Here is a 19846-nt window from a genome sequence, read left to right as displayed (position 1 = left end):
GAGCACATGTCAAAACCTGGTCGCAAAAATTATTATAAACAACAAGTTACATTCCTCAGATACTATTCATACGAGCCATCATGATTTGTACATTTATACACCAACAGATAAATTAGTGAATATGTATATCGATACTTTATATTCCTAATATAAAGATTGTGACATTGCCAAAACAAAGATGCCAAGAACTATTCTTAACTCACTTCTCTAAGCGAATTTAATACGCACGAAACTAATGTACAATTCTTTCATGAGTAAAATATGCTATTTTGAGCATATCAAAACATATTTATACAAAATATATATACATATATCTACTTTATCACACACCTCGCGTCGCTCCAATGGGTAACTCAAATCTATCATTTCCTTACACCCACCCTCCTGCTCACTATACCCGAGCTCCGCTAGACCACTCACGTTGGAGAGTCTTTATACTCATATCCGTCGACCAGCATTACTATGCTAACTATATACGTTTATAGATATATATTAATAAGTATGGACTAGTATCCTCATGAAGTCATATGAGAGATTTCTATCTTTTATATGTTATCATTGTTAGTGTGCTATTACTACGCATAGCGATACTTGTAGTGATAATTACTATTTGTACGTAATTCTGTTATCACAACTCCAGATATCGACACCTTTGATGCACACTCCATTGGGTTTGCTGTGCTGTATTATGAAGTAATAACACTACACGGTTCACATGATTAGCCTACAACACACTCATTCTCAAATAATATATCAACAAGAGAAACTAATACTATCTCCACTCACGACAAGGTTACGCCTCCCTTAGCTGCCATAGAGTTATGAATTGAGGTCGACTCTAGCGTTACACATATCTCAGGCTTCTATGTAATGTTTGTATGTCATGTCGAGTCTAGACGAGTTTCGCTGATTGACTCGGCTTAATCATGCTGTTCGATCTACTCTCCTCTCAAACTCTATAATACATCTGTCACGAGCGCCCAAACGCGCAACAGCACGCGTGACACAATTAAATAAAGAATGTGCCATCCGTCGCTGAAATATTAGAATTACCCTATTGAGAACCGTACCTGGCCGAGCGATCTGTCTCGCGCTATACATCATTCTGGCGCAATGACACCGAAGAGAGTATTGGCATTCAGTGATTATCCTGCGTGAAGCGATTTTATGATTCGAGTATGGCCAGAGTTATCTTGTGATCTAATCAAAGATGTTCATATGTCTACAAGTAGTCAGCCGTACCCTCATAAAATTATATTCGCAACACGCGCTTTGCCACCTGCCTCATTTCATGGTGAGGATTAATCCTGTATCGTGTGCACTACAGTTCAGAGTTATTGCCTTATTTTGTATGGTTTGAACAACAAATCGTTATTAATGAATGTTTCAGAAATACAATATTGCTAATATGTTTTTGTTTCCTTTCCCACAGAAATCTTACAAATTACCAAACGGTCAATTAGCTTTTGAATCCCTATAAAGTACTTAATCACATTTTTTCGTATTACATATAAATATTTTCTAACTAATGGTATATACACACTAAAAGCAAACATTGCTAAAGCAATAAGAAAGCCTACAAAATTGTATGTATGTACATTATTTAGGTTGGGCCGAATGTGGGAATTTAGACTAGACTCTACTGCAGTCAAATATGTATGTATTAACATGATTGTCGTTGTACAGCATCGTAATTCTAAAGCATGGCAGGTCGCAGGCGCTTTTTAGCCAAATTCAACTTTGTTTGATCTGAGTATAAAGAGTCACCAAATTTTATAGGACATCATGTTTGTTGATATTACCATTTTATACAGTACATTTAAACTAATAATGTATATTATCAGATCATTACTTATATTAAACATGTATGAAGTACATTACATATTTTTTTTTATTATATTTGTACGCTTATCACATGCAACACAAAAATAGAGTAGTTTACCTGCACAAGGCCACTGTGTCAGAAGTTATTCTATGATATGTACACATAACATATGTAGCTAGTTTGTTTATATTAGCACACTTTACCTGTAAAGCTAATTAGTAGTACTTTGTTACCATAAACAGTCATATAAATCACACAGTTAAATATTTAACATACATACTTATAACACGTGCAATATATCGTACGATGAATATGTATGCAATCACATCTGTTTATCTAGCAGTATATATACCTGTTGCACAAAATCAGGCGATTCCTTTAGACAACTGGTGCTTGCGAGCTTGTGAGTCAGGAGCCAACAACCACTTGTCCTTGTCCTGACGTAAGCAAACGGGAGTATTGGGATTACGTAGTTTTTTCAAATGGGTTATATTCTTTTTTTAACAGACGGTCCTTACTGCCTGCTGAATCCGTTCGTAAATTTTACTCCAAATGCAGGGCACAACAAATGTGTTAATTTTTTCTAGGCACTATTCACTTTTTTTTAAAGTTGAGTACAATTTTACAGTAGTTTACGTTATTATTAAAACTTTTTGAAATTTTCTGGCGAACAGCTAACTGCAAAAAATCACTTGTAGCGTGTTGTAGTCCAATGGCAGTAACTAATGCCGAATTATGAAGAATAACATCAAATATAGTGGTTACAGTGCCTTTTATATGACGACAGCAAAGCGTAGCCGGCTCTCATTTTTTGCCCATAGAGAAATACAACGAGTGCGAGAGTAAAAGTAAACGCAACTGATTCTGTTAATGTAGCTCTCTCTATCATGCGCTATCGCCTCTGACTCTCTCTGTCTGTTAAGCTTTTGGTCGCCGCACTGTGGGACAAAGTCAAATTTGTTTCCTCTTCTTAAAACATAAAATTTTTTTTGTATTATTAATTAAACTTTTCGTAAAGAGGCAAAATTTTGTAAAGCTCTGGTTTGTTTACAAACGATTTTTTTTTTTTTTTCAACAATCTATCTTGTGTGGGGAAGAAAAATTTCATTAAGGCAATATAATATATTTAGTTTATCACCTTTTGGGAGGCCTGCGTAGGATAGGGTATATCAATTAGCTTAAACAGACGATTGATTTGCTGTATCTGAAATGCTTTGACGTCGAATCTTACATGTTTATAAATATAAATAAATGTGTTTTATCCGTTTTTTATGAGTTGTTAGTGTATTTTTACAGCTGAAAGCCTTAGGCCAGCGCGTCCTTGCGGGCAGCTGTAAATAGTGTGTTTTAGTTTATGGAACGCAGATTACGGATTTGAAATAAATGTATATATATATATATATGTGCAATACTTGTAAGATAAAAATAAATTATAATAATAAAATAATTTTGTGAGCTAGTGCTCTTAAGAAATAATATTTATATAATTAAATTATCCAAATTGTACATAATTAGTTGTTTTATGTTGATATATTAATTTTATAAATATAATCAGTTGTATAATTTATATTATTAAGGTGGGGGCTCAGTTCTGAAGCTCTATCTCTAAAAAGTAGGCTTTCGCCCATACTGGTGAGCCGTCGTCTTCGTCTGCCCTTAGCAACATTTTGTTCAAATTTTGATATGAGCTTAAATGCGGGATATTTGCAAAATTCGCCAGACGTAAAAATGGCACCACCTCTAATGGTCGTGCATATTTACATATGTTCATATAATGGTTACCTTATCAGGAAAGGGTCCAAAGGTGTTAGTTGCTACGACTCAGTTAGCAGATCTGATTCATTTCACTCCCACAGACATGCAAATAGCACGCGTCCAATATAATTAAAGAGAACATAATATAATATTTGTATGAAGCTTATTTATTTAAATCTTAGAACACACTTAAGCACATACAATTAATTTGTTTTTTTTGTATATGTTCATACATGTATATGTTCATACAAATATATGTATATGCGTAAAACTAAAAACAATTTGCAGTTCGGCATTACGATGTCTGTTTGTTGAGGACTTGCTCGATGATTTCTAACGTTTGAGCCTCCTTAAGGAATGTCCGGTGTGTACCCGCTACAACATGCATATCTATTTGTGCGCTGCAGATCTGTAAGTATGTTTAAGTTTGTATGAATGGTCATAAATTTATATAAAATACCTTTGCATGTACATACAGCTGCAAACAAAAATATTAGCACCACTTTTTGAAAAAAAGGTTACTAACTTATCTAGCTACACGTTTAATATTAATGGATATTAACAACTTTATGTAAAAACTTATTATAGTTTATTATTAAATCATGACTTTATGAAAAGTTTTTAACTTTAGTAACAAAATAGTGAAGAAACTCAAAAAATAGGCCGATACAAAAAAAATCCGAATTTATAAAACTAGTCGACTATTGAGTTCATAAAACTAAATATAATCATAATCGATTTTTCAATTTATCTGAACTCCTATAACGTATGTACAGCGTCTTGGTGTCGACATGTCCTGGTATCGTTTCCTTCAACAGTAGTAGCTACATTTTTGTTTCTATCTAATAATTTAATGTTGTATTTAGAGCCTGAAACTGTTCTGTACAATACAAAAATTGTACGACTTAAGCTCTTGGCCTCTATTGCGAAGGTCGACAGTTCAAGCACTTTGCCACTTAACTTTTCAAAAATAAAATGTATTGGGCAATTTCGGATATACACGGACCTAAACCCTTTGTGTTACTAGGTTTTGATATTAACAATTGACATGGGCGCATATTATATTATTACAGATATGTATATCTTAATTATTACTTAAATAGCTTATAAATATTTATTATATTTATATTACTATATTTGTACTTTATATGTTGCTTTTTACATACTTCCTTAAGTCCATAGTCCTGTGCCATTATCGCATTGTGTTCCGCAGATTTAATAAGAACTACATCGCTCTGAAGTTGTTTAGCTCCTTTGTAGCTCTCTGAGAGTATAAGCTTTTGCTTAAACATGCAGGCTGCTTTTTTAATCTGTGTAAAAGAAATACAAATATCAAAATGTTTATCATAAATATAGCTGTAATAGAGCAAGAGCGCGTTAAAGTTGGGCGTAGACAACTTTTAAACAACTTTAGTAAAAATTACTAATAGATATAGATAGATTACTGATAAATAGTATTATTTTGTAACGCCTATGCTTATATGAAGACCTTTTTACTACATACGTACGTTAATGTATGTACATATGAGAGAGTTTTGCACATACCGGAAAGCTGCTCAGGTGAATACTATCGGGTGCTATAAAGGCTTTATAAAGTTGTGCAAATGTATGTAAAATGAAGAGTAAAGCTGACCAACGAAGGGGTTACAAGTTATTGTATTAAATTGAAACTCACCACATCCTTGGATTGTTGAGTGTGGGACGCAAGAGTATCAGCAAGCTTGTCGAGCTTTGACATCCATGTTTTGAAGCCATCGAGGAGTTTCAGCAGCTAACCAGATATATGGAGGTTATTAAACTACGAAGTACCTTGCCGTATAAGTCATAACGCTTACCTGGTTGTAGTCAACATCAGCTAGCAACGCTCCAAAGTATGCCAATGTCATTGACTGTTGACGGTTAAGATCGTCGGTTTGTTTCTTAGCCTCCTGCACATAGCCACTGGCCATAGTAGGCGCACCATCCAGCATAATTACCTTAACGCCAAAGCAACGCTGCTCCAATGCTACTCCGATGGCATGAGCCAGAAGACAGCCGTATGAGTAGCCTACAATGTTGTAGGGTCCATGCGGCTGAAGCTTCTGTATTTGCTGGATGTAATAGGCTACGCAGTCCTCTATTGAGTCTAGCGGTACTTGTTCCGTGCACTGAAGCCCATAAGCTGGAAGGTTCAGGGAAGCAGCGAGTGCTTCCACAGCTATTGTGAAGCCCTCGATTGGTGCCAGAAAGAAAACAGCGGGTTCAGTGGATGACTTGGTCGCTTTTGACTGCAAACGCACAAGCACATTTTGGGGTAATACTTCCTTGGCGAATACCTTTCGGGTCTCATCTGTCTGAGCAATGGTAGTTTGACCGGTCTGAAATGCAGCTTTCGTTTTGCTTGGATCCGCTGCTGACGACAACGTACCTAATACAGAATCCGAGCTCTGTGCCCCCTGGGAGTCTATCTTTTTGAGTGCGCTAAAAGTCAGCTGGCGAATCTCTTGTGCTGACAGAACTAAATCGAAATTTCGCTCCAATGTCTGCTTAATCTCCGTACTCATAAGTGAGTCCATGCCAAGCTCAAACAATGTTGTCTTATCCTGAATGTTGGCCACATCACGCAGCCCCAATATCTTAGCTATAGTCAAGATTAAACTCTGTCTGTTAGACTGCTCTGTCTTGCGCTTCTCAGCTAGAACCATAGATGACATAACGGGATGCGGTCGCTGCATAATTGCATCGAGAGTTTCGAGACAGCTAGTCATCCGCTGAGGCAGGGTACCACCAACAATTGTCTCGTTGTTTCCCATTAGGTCCATAATTAGCCCGGTGTCCCCAATGGCACCCCACTGTATGGCTGTGCCGGGGTATCCTTCCACCTGTCGCTGCTCACAAATGCGCTCCATTGCAGAGTTTGCTAGTCCGTAGTTGGTCTGGCCAATATTACCTCTGCCACAGGCCAGGCTAGAGAAGCAGATAAAGTGTTCCAGGGATGGACACATGCTACGAGATAGATAGTCCAAGTGCTTTGTAGCTAATATTTTTGGGGCTGTCACTAGCTCAAAGTTCTTTACAGATTGCTCCGCAAATAATGCGTCCTTGATCACTGCGGCCAGGTTAAAGATGCCGCCCAACCTAATGCTAGTTTGTTGGCTGCTTTCCGAGCAACTTTCTTAGCAGCCAATAAGCCGCCGTGGTCACGAATCATTGGTGTCGATGACCACCTTTACTCCGCGGTCCGTGCCACCGTCGGTATCATGAGTCGCTTGGTAAGCCTGTTTTTTAATGCCCTGAATCGGAGACGTTTAAGGACAATATAACGTGCACCACGGGTCACACCAGCCAATTGAGTTAGTTCTAGCCCAAAGCCTCCTAGACCGCCAATTATTATATAAGCTCTTCTTGGGAGTGCATATAGGTCCGAGGAATGGCACCAATGAGACGCGGTCTTTCGGCAGCATCGTTTTTGACTGCCATGCTTCCTCGTTCACGCACCTTGATTGACCAACCTTTGCCAATGTGCTTACCAGAGGCCATAATAGCGGAAATGCCTTGCTCAACTCTCCTTGGTCGTGTAAATACCGAGTGATGGGCAATGCGTTGCACCACAGCCACCATTTTTGGATTGCCTTCGGCCAACCAAGCGACACCACCTAACTTCTGGCATCTCTTACCTCCTCCCTCCATTACGCTATCAAGCAAGGATGCCATGGAATGAGGTATTCTTGAGGAAGACGGACATGCCCAGCGGGCTGTTATTGCTGAGGTCGAACTTTCCTATTTCCAAGAACCGTCCGTTTAGAGCCAAACACCGAATAGATGCCTGTAACTTCTCTTCTGAAAGTGAGTTTAGGACCAGCTCAACTCCTTCTCCGTTTGTTTCGCTTAAAACGACTTGCTCAAAGGAAGTGTCACGCGAGTTGGCAATGTTACGCGCCTGCAGCTTGGGAAAGCGCTTTAGCAAGAACTCACGCTTTTCCTTGCTTCCCACGGTTGTGAAGACCGTCAGGCCGTGGTGCAGAGCCACTGAAATGGCAGCCTGTCCAACACCGCCAGAGCCGGCGTGAATAAGGATGCGCTCGCCCTTCTTCATTTGGCCACGCACGACCAACGCATAGTAGACGGTAGCATAGACGCAGGGCACAGTTGAGGCTTCCTCCATGCTCCACTTGTCCGGAATTTGCCATAGCATATTCTTGTTGGCAAAACAGTTAGTAGCAAGCGATTTCGCGCAAACCATGGCCATGACGCGATTTCCATGTGAGTCGCGGCCCGCAAACTCTAGACCTAAAACACAGTCTTGGTGAGCCAGATCTCCTGGTAGTGCGTCAACACTTAGCTTTCCAGTCGCCAACATGACATCGCGAAAGTTGAGGGGTGCATAATAAACCAGGCAAGGCTCTAATTTGCTGTTGTTAATGCTTTGTGTAGCATTGCGTGGACTCTCAATCCATTTCAGAGAGGAGAGGTCGCCCTTGATAAGTGTATTCACATATGCCTGCTCCACGGTGAGAAGCGGTTGATGGGTATCTATCGGCAAGTGTCGGTAGCTGCCCCAATTTCCATTTCGATAAATATTTAACATTAAGTCCTGCTGCAGCTGATCAGCGTAAAAGGGTTCGGTTAATGAAAATGGAGGGACCCCCTCGTCTAACAGTAGGTAGAGACGGACCCGTTGAGCGTAGGGTTCGCGTTTTAGACAGTTCATAAAACCTAAAGCCCCAGAATTCATGTCACTTTGTCCCACTAAGTAGATAAACTTCTGCTCTGCTTGGGACTTGGCCAGCGCACTTCTGAGCTCTGGAACCCATTTAAAGTGATCACTAGTCACAGCTATCACCAACGAATTATTATAATCCCTGATGGTTAATTTTTTTGCTAAGATCAACACACGATCATTGCCATAAGATCTCTCCATAACTGGCGATAGGTTCAAAATTTCAAATATATTTCGACCATTGGTTTTGTAGGCACTAGCGCTTTCCTCAATTAGTAGAAAGCCGTTATCCGCTTTGATTGATTCTATGATAGGCTGCAGTTGAAGTTTACCTGACACAGGCAGAGTCATTAGGTCAAGGGCGTGAACAAAATTAAATTGCCGTTCTGATACTCCCGATAATAGATCACCTTCAATCACGCGAATGCCAGACTTGCTTAGCCAGTCAGTCAACTCAAAGTTAGAGTCGGGTTTGGGCAGGGCTACAGCTATGTCGCCCACTAAAACGGGTTCGCGCTCAATGAGCTCAAGAAGTTTTGGAGAATTAAGAGTATCTGGAGTATTCCGCGAGCCGGCAATTTCGACGCCCTTTATCTTTATCGCTGTCCCACTGTTTTCAATAATAAGCTGGATGGCAGCTGTTAGCGTCATAAGTTTAGCCAAATGCTGATCCTCATGGGAACTTGCCACATGCACATGCGGCACAAAACTATAGCGCTCTAGGCTGGGTTCCCTGTGAGCGCCGGAGCGACGCTGCAATTGCGTTGTTCTTATTTTGTGCACTTCGATGCCACCGCATTTCACAACTGAAATATTCCGATGATAATACACGGGTATCTTGTTTTGATGGTGCTTAGTTAGCTCCAAGTGGTGGAGAGGATCGATTACGATGCGCTCGATGCTAGTGGGTACGTAAAGCTCGCGTATATTGTTGCTAAGTATTCGGAATTGCAGCATGCTGTCTATAAAACTTATCCAGTTATCTAGCCACTGAAGACGACCTGTAACTGCCGCAATGTCCGAGTCCAATATTCCCTGAAATACGCCGCTATAGTCGTAACCACGCAATCGCAGCTCCTTGTAAACTTCCTTGGTGTCGAGTTTTGCTGGCCCTGCACTTCCAGGAAGGGGCGAAAGAGACAATTGCTCGTGCTGAGCTTTCGTAGTTAACCTTATCTTGCCTGCAGATACGAGGCTATTTCCTTCACAGATCTCAAAGCGATCGCAGCCTTGGAAGAAACTGATCGAGAGTTTAACTGCTGCGCCTGCGCCCTGTCCAAGAATTGTGGCTCGATTAAATGTAACGTCTTCAAAGACAACTGCTGTGCGTTGGTAATCGCACCCTTGTTGTTGGGCCAAAATTATCCAAGCCATTGTTAAATATCCTGTTGCCGGAAAAAGTATGCGTCCGTCGATTGTGTGTCCGGTGAGAAAAAAGTTCTCCTCCTTGCTCAAATCAAGCTCAATGCTTTGTTGACCCGCCTGTCTCCCGCCGCGAAACTTTGGGTAGCTCCACTTTTGCGTGTGGTCCCAACCTACAAGTGAGTTCAGCATCGGCGTGCCCCTTGAGACCGGATAGCAAAAGGTCGGTGAGAGAGACAGCTTTAACACCTGGGGCTGCCCGCCGGCGGCATATAGCTGGCCAACTTGGCTTAGCAGAAACTCGACATTGTTTACATGTCCTCGCTGCATAAGGCTAACATATCGTATGCTGGGTGCAAGCGATCGAAGAATGGCTCTAAAGAGTCCGTGAGGGGCGATTTCCACAATCAAGGCATTTTTAGGTATATGTCGTATGGCTTCATTAAATAGCACTGGAGATATTAGATTGTTAATAAAGTACGCTGCAGAAGCTGTGCGACACGCTGGTGTCTGCCAATCCCGTTCAGGTACGCTCGTACTAAGCCATTGCTGACTACGCTTCTTGGGAGCCTTTATAAGGGACTCAAGGTTCTTGCGAAGCATTGGAGCAGCATCCGCAATGTATTTGCTATGGAAGGCATACCCGCCTGACGCAACGGCCCTAACAAAAACACCCGCATCTTCCAGTCTCTCAATAGTGGTGTCCATTGAAGCTACAGGTCCCGACACTGTACAATTGTCATCACTATTGTGGCACACTGGATAACAGTCTGCTGGTATATATTTACTAACCTCAATCCATGGTAGCCCCACAGCTGCCATTTTACCCTGAGGCAGACCCGGAGTCTCCAAGACGCTCTTGCCACGCCAGTAGGCGGCAAGTACTGTTTGTTCAGCTGATAGGCAACCATCCATATAGGCAGCACCTAGTTCACCGGCAGAATGTCCGATGATGCCGTCAGCCTTGATGTCCAGTGCCTTAAGTAGGTCTGTGAGTGCCACTTGGACAGCAGCAATTGACACGAATGAGTAGAGCATATTGTCAAAAGTTCTGTCTGTTGAACGGGTAAGTACTTCAATTAGATCAAAGTCCATTGGGGCAAGTACCTGAAAATACACGTAAGAAATTAATAAAGATGAGTTTATGTACCCTGATTTCATACTTAGATGATTTTATTCTAATTGTGAATTTTGATATGATTTTATTTTAAATAGGTGAATATTGATTAACTTCGATTGAGCAATCAAAAATAGGAACCAGAATAATTTTAGCTTACGAATGAAAAATTATAAATACTCGGAAATAATTTTCGCTTTGATTTATTTATTATAAAACAAGAACGAATTAAAGTTTGGCGCTGCAAACTTTTTCATACACTTAGACTAGGGCATCGCAGCAAACACAAGCACGCATCACAGAAGGATTTCATTCAGCAGCAAAGCTGTGGCTTGCCGTAAGTCGTTTTTTTTTCGATTTTCGGGGGAGGAAAGAGAAAATAAAATTTTCAAGAATAGAAAATTGCTTTAGGAATGGGAAAGCTACATACCAAAATTTTAAGTTCTAGTTGCTTATACAGTTAGATTGACAGATGGACATGGCTATGTATATTCATTCAATTTGTTATGTACTTTATGGGGTCTGAACCGCCTCCATCTCTCTGTTACATACATTTGCAAAGCTCACGATACCCTTTTTCATTTTTTATAATAATTTCAAAGTGTATACAAATTACTAATAGTGAAAATAATTTATATAAAAATTACCTTAGCACATTGTTGAATTGATTTATTAAAAACCTCCAGTTGCATAAGATCTTTCGCCATACTGGCCCACTGGCTCCCCATACCGGCATACACAAACCAAATGGGACGCACTTCGCCTTCATATGGTAGTATTTCCTGATTGCATGTACCCTCACTGTTTATCACGGCGAATCCGCGATACGGATGCAGTGGAATAGGCTGTGAGTGAATCTCGTTGATGAGAGCCAGAAACTCGTTGTCATGGCGATGTTTATTCGCAGCCTCCAGTAGCTGCTGAACTGCAGCATCTGTGCGACCTGAACAGATAAGAATGTTGAAAAAGTGTTCCTTGGAAGGTGGGTTCTTGTTTTTGCAGTTTGATTTGAGTATAACATGAGCATTGGCACCGCCAAAACCAAACGAATTGAGGCCAACAATGCCTCCCTGCCAGGGGAGATTGCGATCGACAACTTTGAGTCGGCCTTCAACCAGAGCGTGTACAGCTGGATTTGGTATGCGATAGTGCAAATTTTTTGGTATAATGCCTTCCTCCATTGCGATGATCATTTTAGCCAGTGCACTGACTCCAGATGCCGGCTCTGCGTGGCCCATATTGGACTTTACGGATCCAATCAGTAAGGGTGTAGACCGAGAGGAACGACAAAAGAAGTTGCTCAACATGTTAGCTTCTTGATCGTCACCCACAGGAGTGCCGCTGCCGTGAGCCTCAACATAAACAACGTCATCTGGATTAAGGTCAATTTCGCTATAGGTTTCCTTCAGCAACTGCTGCTGCATGCGACCATCGGGAAATGTTACACCCTGTTCCTTGAAACCATCAGTATTGATGCGAACATTCAGAACAGAGCAATAGCAGCGTTTGGCCTGGTCAGCATATTGCAAAAATACCATGGCACAAGTGTCTGCTCGAGCGTAGCCATTGGCAGCCTTATCGAAGGTCTTGCACGCACCGTCATGGCTCACGATGCCCAAACGCAGGAATTGCAGAGCAAATATGGGCTTCAATATGAGGTTGACTCCAGCAACCAGGGCATAGTCGCAGCGACCTTCACGCATGTCTGTATAAGCATGTGAGAGAGCCACAAGCGAGCTGGAGCAAGCTGTGTCCACAATGAAGCTGGGACCCTTGAAGTCAAAAGTGTAGGATATGCGATTGGCGAACATGGCTCGCGCACAGCCAGTTAGGCAGTAGCCGTTAATAGTGCTAGGCTCCATATTGGGTATCTCATGTTCGGTCTCCACGAACGATAGACCTATGTATACACCGGTACGAGTACCACGCAGATGGGTCGGATTTATTCCCGCATCAATGATGGCTTCGTGTGTCAACTCTAAAAGCATTCGCATGCAGGGGTCCATCAATTCTGCCTGCTTTTGGTGCACGCTAAAAAACTTATCATCAAACTTTTCCAGATCTTCGTCCTTCATTTTGGCCATTCGTTCGGGCAAACCATAAATTCCTATAGTTATAGGGAACACTTGTAGAATACTAATTTTAGGACAGCACAGATATCCTACCTGCTTCCCAGCGCCTGGGATTATTTGTGACCATATCGATGCCATTCAGCAAGTTGTACTTAAACTCGGCGATATTACTACTTTCCGGAAACTTGCCTGATATTCCCGATATAACAATTTCATTTTTTTTATTACTCCCTTTGTTAGTCGGATTATTCCAATCTTGAGTTTTTTTCTCATCTGCCATTTTACGCCTAAATATGATTCGTGCAAATTTCTTGTTACAGGTCAGCTTCGGACACTATGGTTTGTTTCTTAATCTATATTTATATTTTATTTATACATAAATATAATTCAGTTTTAATTATCCTTTGTGTTTTTTTAATCTGAGGAAGAACAAAAAGAAGTATTCCTGAAGAGATTAGAAAGTAAACATATTAAATCCGTTGTACACATGCACATACTTTAGGGTAGTTGCTAATTGTTTGTAATGTTTAACATAATGGCACTTTAGTCACTATTTTTCATTTGCGCTGAAAACTGAGCTTTGATCACTCACTTTATATTATGATGGTATTCCTTTGGCTTTATGTATGGCGTAGTTAAAAAGGATACAATCGATTGCTATATTATATAAAAACTTATTCCTTTAACTTTATATTGTTCACGTATTCCTGCGTATTTCTGCGACTTGATCCGAATACACACTGAACGCGTCGCGCTGTCCTCACACTCTTTTTATGCATTCGGTTTGACGGATAGCGCAAAGCAGTGTAGACCTAAAACCGCATAAACATTCGCTAATATCCATACTAAGTGCTAAGCTATACTCCCCAACCCCGTGATCGTAATATACTGAATAATTCATCATAATGCTAAGCAACTAAAGCTCTAATGAATCAAATAAATAATGCCACGCATACAGGTTTTAGTATATGTATGTGTACATGCGTGTCTTTTCCCTGATAATTAGTCCAAGTGTGTGCCACCAACCATTGACGTCGCCATGTTGACCTAGTTGTCGATACCCCGGCCCATCGCAATTCACTTAATATTCTACCACACCTTCTCTTTTGGCTCTTAGAAAATGTCATTTTCATAATAAGCTGTGAGAAAGAATCATTTTGCACTCTTTACTTTAATTGCTTTGATTTCCCCATGGCCTGGCGCCGTGTGGCTGGAGAGAATCGCACTTTCTCGAATGTAGGACGTTTTATTGCCCATGCTTATCGCTGAGAGAGAGAGCAATCCAAGATTAACACCCATCGCCACAGCAAATTTAACAGCTCGCCTTAAAGTACCATATGGACCAATCACGTCCTCCATGATCAAGTCCTCACCTGATCACATAGCTCGGTTCTGACTGAGGAACTATGCAATTAATTTAATTAAATATATATGAATGCACATTCATATATCAACTTTTGTGTATGGTAACGCACAGAAATTTGATTGACGGTTTAAAAGTGACAATAAGTATGGTAAGAGAGATGTGTTATTGCTTTCCATATTTAATTTTCTCAAGACGAATATAACAAATAACAAATTAATTTGGTTTTTTTTATGAACCTAAGTATTTGTGCTCTCTATATGGACTAAATGGGATTTGTTTTTAACAAAATTAAACAATGTTTCTTTTATGTAATTTGACATATATTTAAAAGATGATTATTTAAGCTTATGATTCGTGTACCTTGAATTATTCAAGATTATCAATTCCCCCATTATAAAATATTTATAATATTATTGCTTACGAAATTTTTTAAATATTTAATGAATGCGTAAATAGGGTACTTAATTAACACAAACAAAGGCTAAATTATATTATAAAAGCCTATCATTAAAATATACAATCTCAATATACATATATAAGTAAATATGCCACTACCTACCTATACTATCACTATATTTCTTATCATAAATTGCTTACAATGTGCCCCTATGTAAATGTTATAAATTACATCTTGCAACAATTTGTTCTAATAATGATAATTTTGAATTTAAGATTACATAAACTATAATAATGGATTGGTAATTATTAAACGTGTTCTTTAATCCTCATAAAAAAATGCTGTGCATTAGAAACAAATTATGACTGGTTGATGATATACAAACATACATAAATCTGTGAGGTTTTAAAAAATATAGTATTTTTAAATGTTGGACAGAGCTTTTGTGCAATGAAAAAGGGCTTTTATTATTTTAAAATTAATTTGCATTTTAAAAAATGTTTTTTATTGATTTTGAAAAATATACACTTTGATATTTTTATAAAAAAGTGGAAAGATATTATGAAGTTTTGCAATGTATGTAACAGTGAGATAGATTTAAGCCCACAATATTTAGCGAAATATAAATAAAAGCTCAATTTAGAACTTAATTAATTTTAAATAAAAGTAATACCAAGCAAATCATAATAAATTCGCGTGCCTTGTTCGAATTGCGTTTAATCTTCGTCTCAATTTCTATGGTGCTGCTAAAGTGGCCCCGACAAGCGGCGCCGATTGCGCTAACATATGTATGTACATATGTACATTTATAAATTTATACATACATATGTACATAATATATATGTACTCAGTCTAAATTATTATGGTCAAACCTTGACTCAAGGTCAGATTGAAGTAGCAACACCCGCAAACAAATAAATGTTTTGTCTATGGTGCGCTCAGGAGTCAAAGAGCAGATTGCAGCGCGTTTTAGCACATGAAAATGCTATGTGATAGACGGCAGAGGGCCGCGTGCCACAGTCAGTCGAGCTGCCCGGCGATAACGATAACTGATAACACCTGGATGTGATTGACTAGTCAGTCTGACGCTCATATCAATTAAAATGCGCGGAAATTTTCAAAAAATCTATCCTAGAGGTGTGCAGCTGACTACAGTAGGTTTTTGTATACTATTATTATTTTTTATTATTAATAAAAATCGTATTATGTCTCATATGAGTTGTCCGGTTATTTATTGTTTCATTCAAATACTGGACTTCAATTAGATGTTATATGTTCATATACATATGCACGCAGAATATTAGCTTCTATACATAAAATGTACATCAAAACAGTACATAAAATTATACACCAATGTGAATATATTTATATATAATTTGGGATCTTGGAAATCGCAGATACGACCCGATGCCCTTCGCCACGGGGATAAGCATCCCCAATTGCTCAAGCTGATAACAGCGGCAAGCAACAATACTCTTTATGGATTTCACGGTTACTTAAAGGTGAGCCTTAACGGGCACGGCTATTGGTATATGTATACACATATAGGTGTTCATATTGTCGCCTTTAGATTAAATAGACGCTTGCACCTGCACCGTTAGCTGCATTTTGTAAACGTCAGAGCCGCTGGAAATGTAGTCGTTGAACCCCAGGGCAGGCCTTGCTTCTGTGAGGTAATAGCACTAGCATGCAATAAAACAAAAGTACTTGCGTCACAGAATATATGTCAGAGACTGTAGTTTAATTGTGAATTGTTTTGCCATGAGTTTGTGAATAATATACTAAATTACATTGTTAATTTCGTAAACATATACCTAATTTAATGTGCGACTTTCTTAATATTTTTGGTGTTCTATTGCTCGATAACGGCTTTCAGCGATAAGCGGTGAACCAAAAAAGTAAAGTTAAAGTGTTTTGTTTTCGTAATGCATTGAAAACCCCCAAAGTGCTTGGAGTCCTATTACCTTAGCAATGAACAGAAAATGCTTAAGATCTTGTATGTGTAAGATTTATTAACCAATTTTAACGAAAAACATAAAATGCATTGGAGTTGGGCGCTGACAACTTTTGGTATACTTTGACTAGAACATCGCAAGCACACGCACATACAAACACAAAATCTTACGCGTCACAGAACGTTTTCGCTGCAGCGACGCTAGCATAATGCGTCAGCAATTGGCCCCGCTGTCTATGTACATATATGAAAACTTGAAATGTGAATATAATCACAGTTTCTTATCAGATGGGCTTGAAACTTTCAGCATCGGTCGAGAACATGATTATCCCCCAAGTGCAGGGCATTCCAAATTTTGTGTATTTAGCTCCTGTATTCTCTGAGTTCTAGTTGCTTATACAGATGGACAGACAGGGCTCAATCGAGTCAATTTCTTGTCTCAATGTCTTGTTTCAATGTCTTGTTCATTAAGAATCTTCTATGTTTATAAGAGAGTTTATCATGACGGGTGAGGGGTGACGAGTGATAATAATAATGATAATAACTGTTGATTACTGTATATAAGAGCTAGAGAAATGCAATTTTGGAGTTTCCACCGGGAAATCTCTATTAAAAATATTTATGTTTATGGCATGTTTACAAAATTCCAAGAAAACAAACGATGTAAAGATTTTCCGAAAGTTTGTTGAAAAATCTAAAATTTTTAGAAATTCAGAAAGTTATCAGTAACAAGTGAACAAATTAAAGTTGGGCGCCACCAACTTTTAGATACATTTTGATTAGGGCATAGCAGCAAACACACGCATGCACTCACAAACACATACACACAAACAGCTAACGCGTCGCTCTTTTCGTTGTGCGTCAGCAAGACGACGCCGCTGCGGTCGGCAGCAAGTTGTATGGCGCGTCAGCACGTGCCCCCTGAAAATTGAAGTGTAAATAGTTATTTATCCGATCCGAAACAATCGGTCGAAAACATGACTTTGGCAATTTTGTGATTTATTTCAGATTTTTAAAGATTTTTTTACTGCCTTTTATCGTTTTTTCGATTTGCCGGGGAGGAGGGAAGAAATTAAAAAAAAAATTAAAGCGTAGTGTCCTGGATATAGGACCTACATACCAAATTGGGTTGCTCTAGCCCTTATAGTTGCTGAGAAACACGTACTCATACAGACGGACGGACGGTCATGGCAATATCGACTCACCTCGCCAAGCTGATCAAGAATATATATACTTTGTGGGGTCTGCCTCTCCTCCATCTCCCTGTTACATACATTTGCAAAACTTCATAAATCCATTTTTTACAAAAATGTCAACGTGTTTAGAAATTATGGAAATGTCAGAAATGGATCAAAAAGTTTAAAAGTAATATCAGGAGAAATTGCATTTCCTCTCAATAATAAGAAGATACAAAACTGAAATTTCGATAGATCTCGATTGCCGTATATTTTTTTTCTTAATATTATTATATTTGTTAAAAATGTATAAACATTATTATTGTTTAATATAATTATTGTGATTTAAATAACTAAATCTGCCCTTAACACTTGTTGCATAGCTACGCTCGCGATCGCCGTGAGCCTTTCTAAACCAGGAACTCACAATGCTTGTGACATTGAAAAACTGTCATAGATATATTGACACAGTAAATATTTATACACTTTGACATTTTGATAAAAAATGGACCCCAAAATGTATATATATTCTTGACCTGAAAAACAAACTGAGTCGATATAGCCATTTCCGTCTGTCCGTCTGTATGAGTGTCTGTCATTAGTCAAAGTGTATATAAAAGTTGGTTGCGCACAACTTTAATTTGTCTACTTGTTTTTTTTATACACTTTGACATTTTTGTAAAAAAAAAAGGTATTATGAAGTTTTAAATGTAATTAACAGGGAGAAGGAGGCGTGGCAGACTTATAAAAGTAATATATTCTTGATGCAGCTCGACCCCGAGCTGAGCGATAAGGCATGTCGTCTGCCGTCGTCGTCGGTCTGTATGAGTGGCGTGTTCTCAGCAACTATAAGACTAGAGCAACCAATATTGTATGCGTATGTTGCTCCTATATCCGAGGACACTCACCTTTTATTTTATTTTTTTTTATTTCTTCCCCTCCCCCCCCCCAAATCGAAAAAAACGATATTAAGGCGAACAAAATCTGAAATAAATCCAAAATTTGCCTATCATGTTTTCGACGTTGTGCAAAATTTCAAAACGATCGATAATAACATAGGAATTATTCAATTCAATTTTCAATATACAGACAGCGGGGTGCACGGCTGAGCGCCATAGAACGTCGCTGCCAGACCGCAGCGGCGGCGTCGCTGCTCGACGCTACAGCGAAAACGAGCTGTAACGCGTTAGCTGTTTTGTGTGTCTGTGTTTGTGAGTGCATGCGTGTGTTTGCTGCGATACCCTAGTCAAGTGTATAAAGAGGGGCGCCAACTTTAACCTGTCCACTTGTTTATTTTTGCCATAAAAGTATATCACTTGCTCGACTCACAGTTTAATTATTATTAAAAAATGTATTTAACATTTCATACAATGTCGTTAATATCACTCATTTTTGGAAAGAGTATAAAGGTTTGAAATAGCACAAGCTGACCAACGCAAGGGATCACACACGCGTACACAACCAAAGCGATCCTTGCTTATTAGCTGTGAGCAGAGCACAAATTTTTGTCTAGTCGCAGTCCAAAGTTGTATAAAAACAAGTGGACGCATTAAAGTTGGGCGCAACCAACTTTATGTACACTTTCACTAGGGTATTGCAGCAAGCGTACTCACTCACAAACACATACACACAAGACAGTTCGATTTCCCTGTACCGTCAGCAGCGACGCCGGCGATTGCGTCGGTAGCGACGCTTGTATGGTGCGTCAGGAAACGCACCCGACTGTCTGTATTAAAAATTAAAATATGAATAATTCATAAGTTCGTTACCCGAACGTTCTGAAATTCTTTTTTGTGATTTATTTTAAATATTTTTTAATTGCTTAAAATCGTTTTTTTTTCGATTTGCGGAGGAGAAGGAAGGATATAAAAATAAAGAAAATAGAAGCGATTTGTCCTGGTTTAGGAGCCCTTACATACCTAATATGGTTGCTCCAGTTTTATAGTTGCTGAGAAACATGTACTTATACAGACAGACAAACGGACATGCATATATCGACTCAGTTTGTTTTGTTGATCAAGAATTTATTATGGGGTCTGCCATGTATCCTTCTCCCTGTTACATACATTATCACAACTTCATAATACCCTTTACCATTTTTTAAAAAAATGTCAAAGTGTATAC

The 19846-nt window shown here is 39.2% G+C and overlaps 1 protein-coding gene across 1 annotated transcript; it reads right to left on the bottom strand.

The window, feature by feature from the left end:
• Positions 1-3796: 3796 nt before the first annotated feature.
• LOC108608002 (fatty acid synthase) lies at positions 3797-13150 on the bottom strand. Its single transcript, XM_033294669.1, is given in 9 exon segments — positions 3797-3989; positions 4747-4890; positions 5256-5351; positions 5416-6827; positions 6866-6968; positions 6971-7264; positions 7266-10748; positions 11406-12865; positions 12924-13150. Coding segments are annotated over 9 exon segments (7293 nt in total). The 5' UTR covers positions 13111-13150; the 3' UTR covers positions 3797-3875.
• Between the last annotated feature and the right edge of the window lie 6696 nt (positions 13151-19846).

Source organism: Drosophila busckii, unplaced genomic scaffold (assembly GCF_011750605.1).
Source record: "Drosophila busckii strain San Diego stock center, stock number 13000-0081.31 unplaced genomic scaffold, ASM1175060v1 chrUn_01, whole genome shotgun sequence".
NCBI classification, from domain to species: Eukaryota; Metazoa; Arthropoda; class Insecta; order Diptera; family Drosophilidae; genus Drosophila; species Drosophila busckii.
The sequence above is the reverse complement of the archived record's forward strand: the minus strand, read 5'-3'. Positions and strand labels throughout refer to the sequence as shown.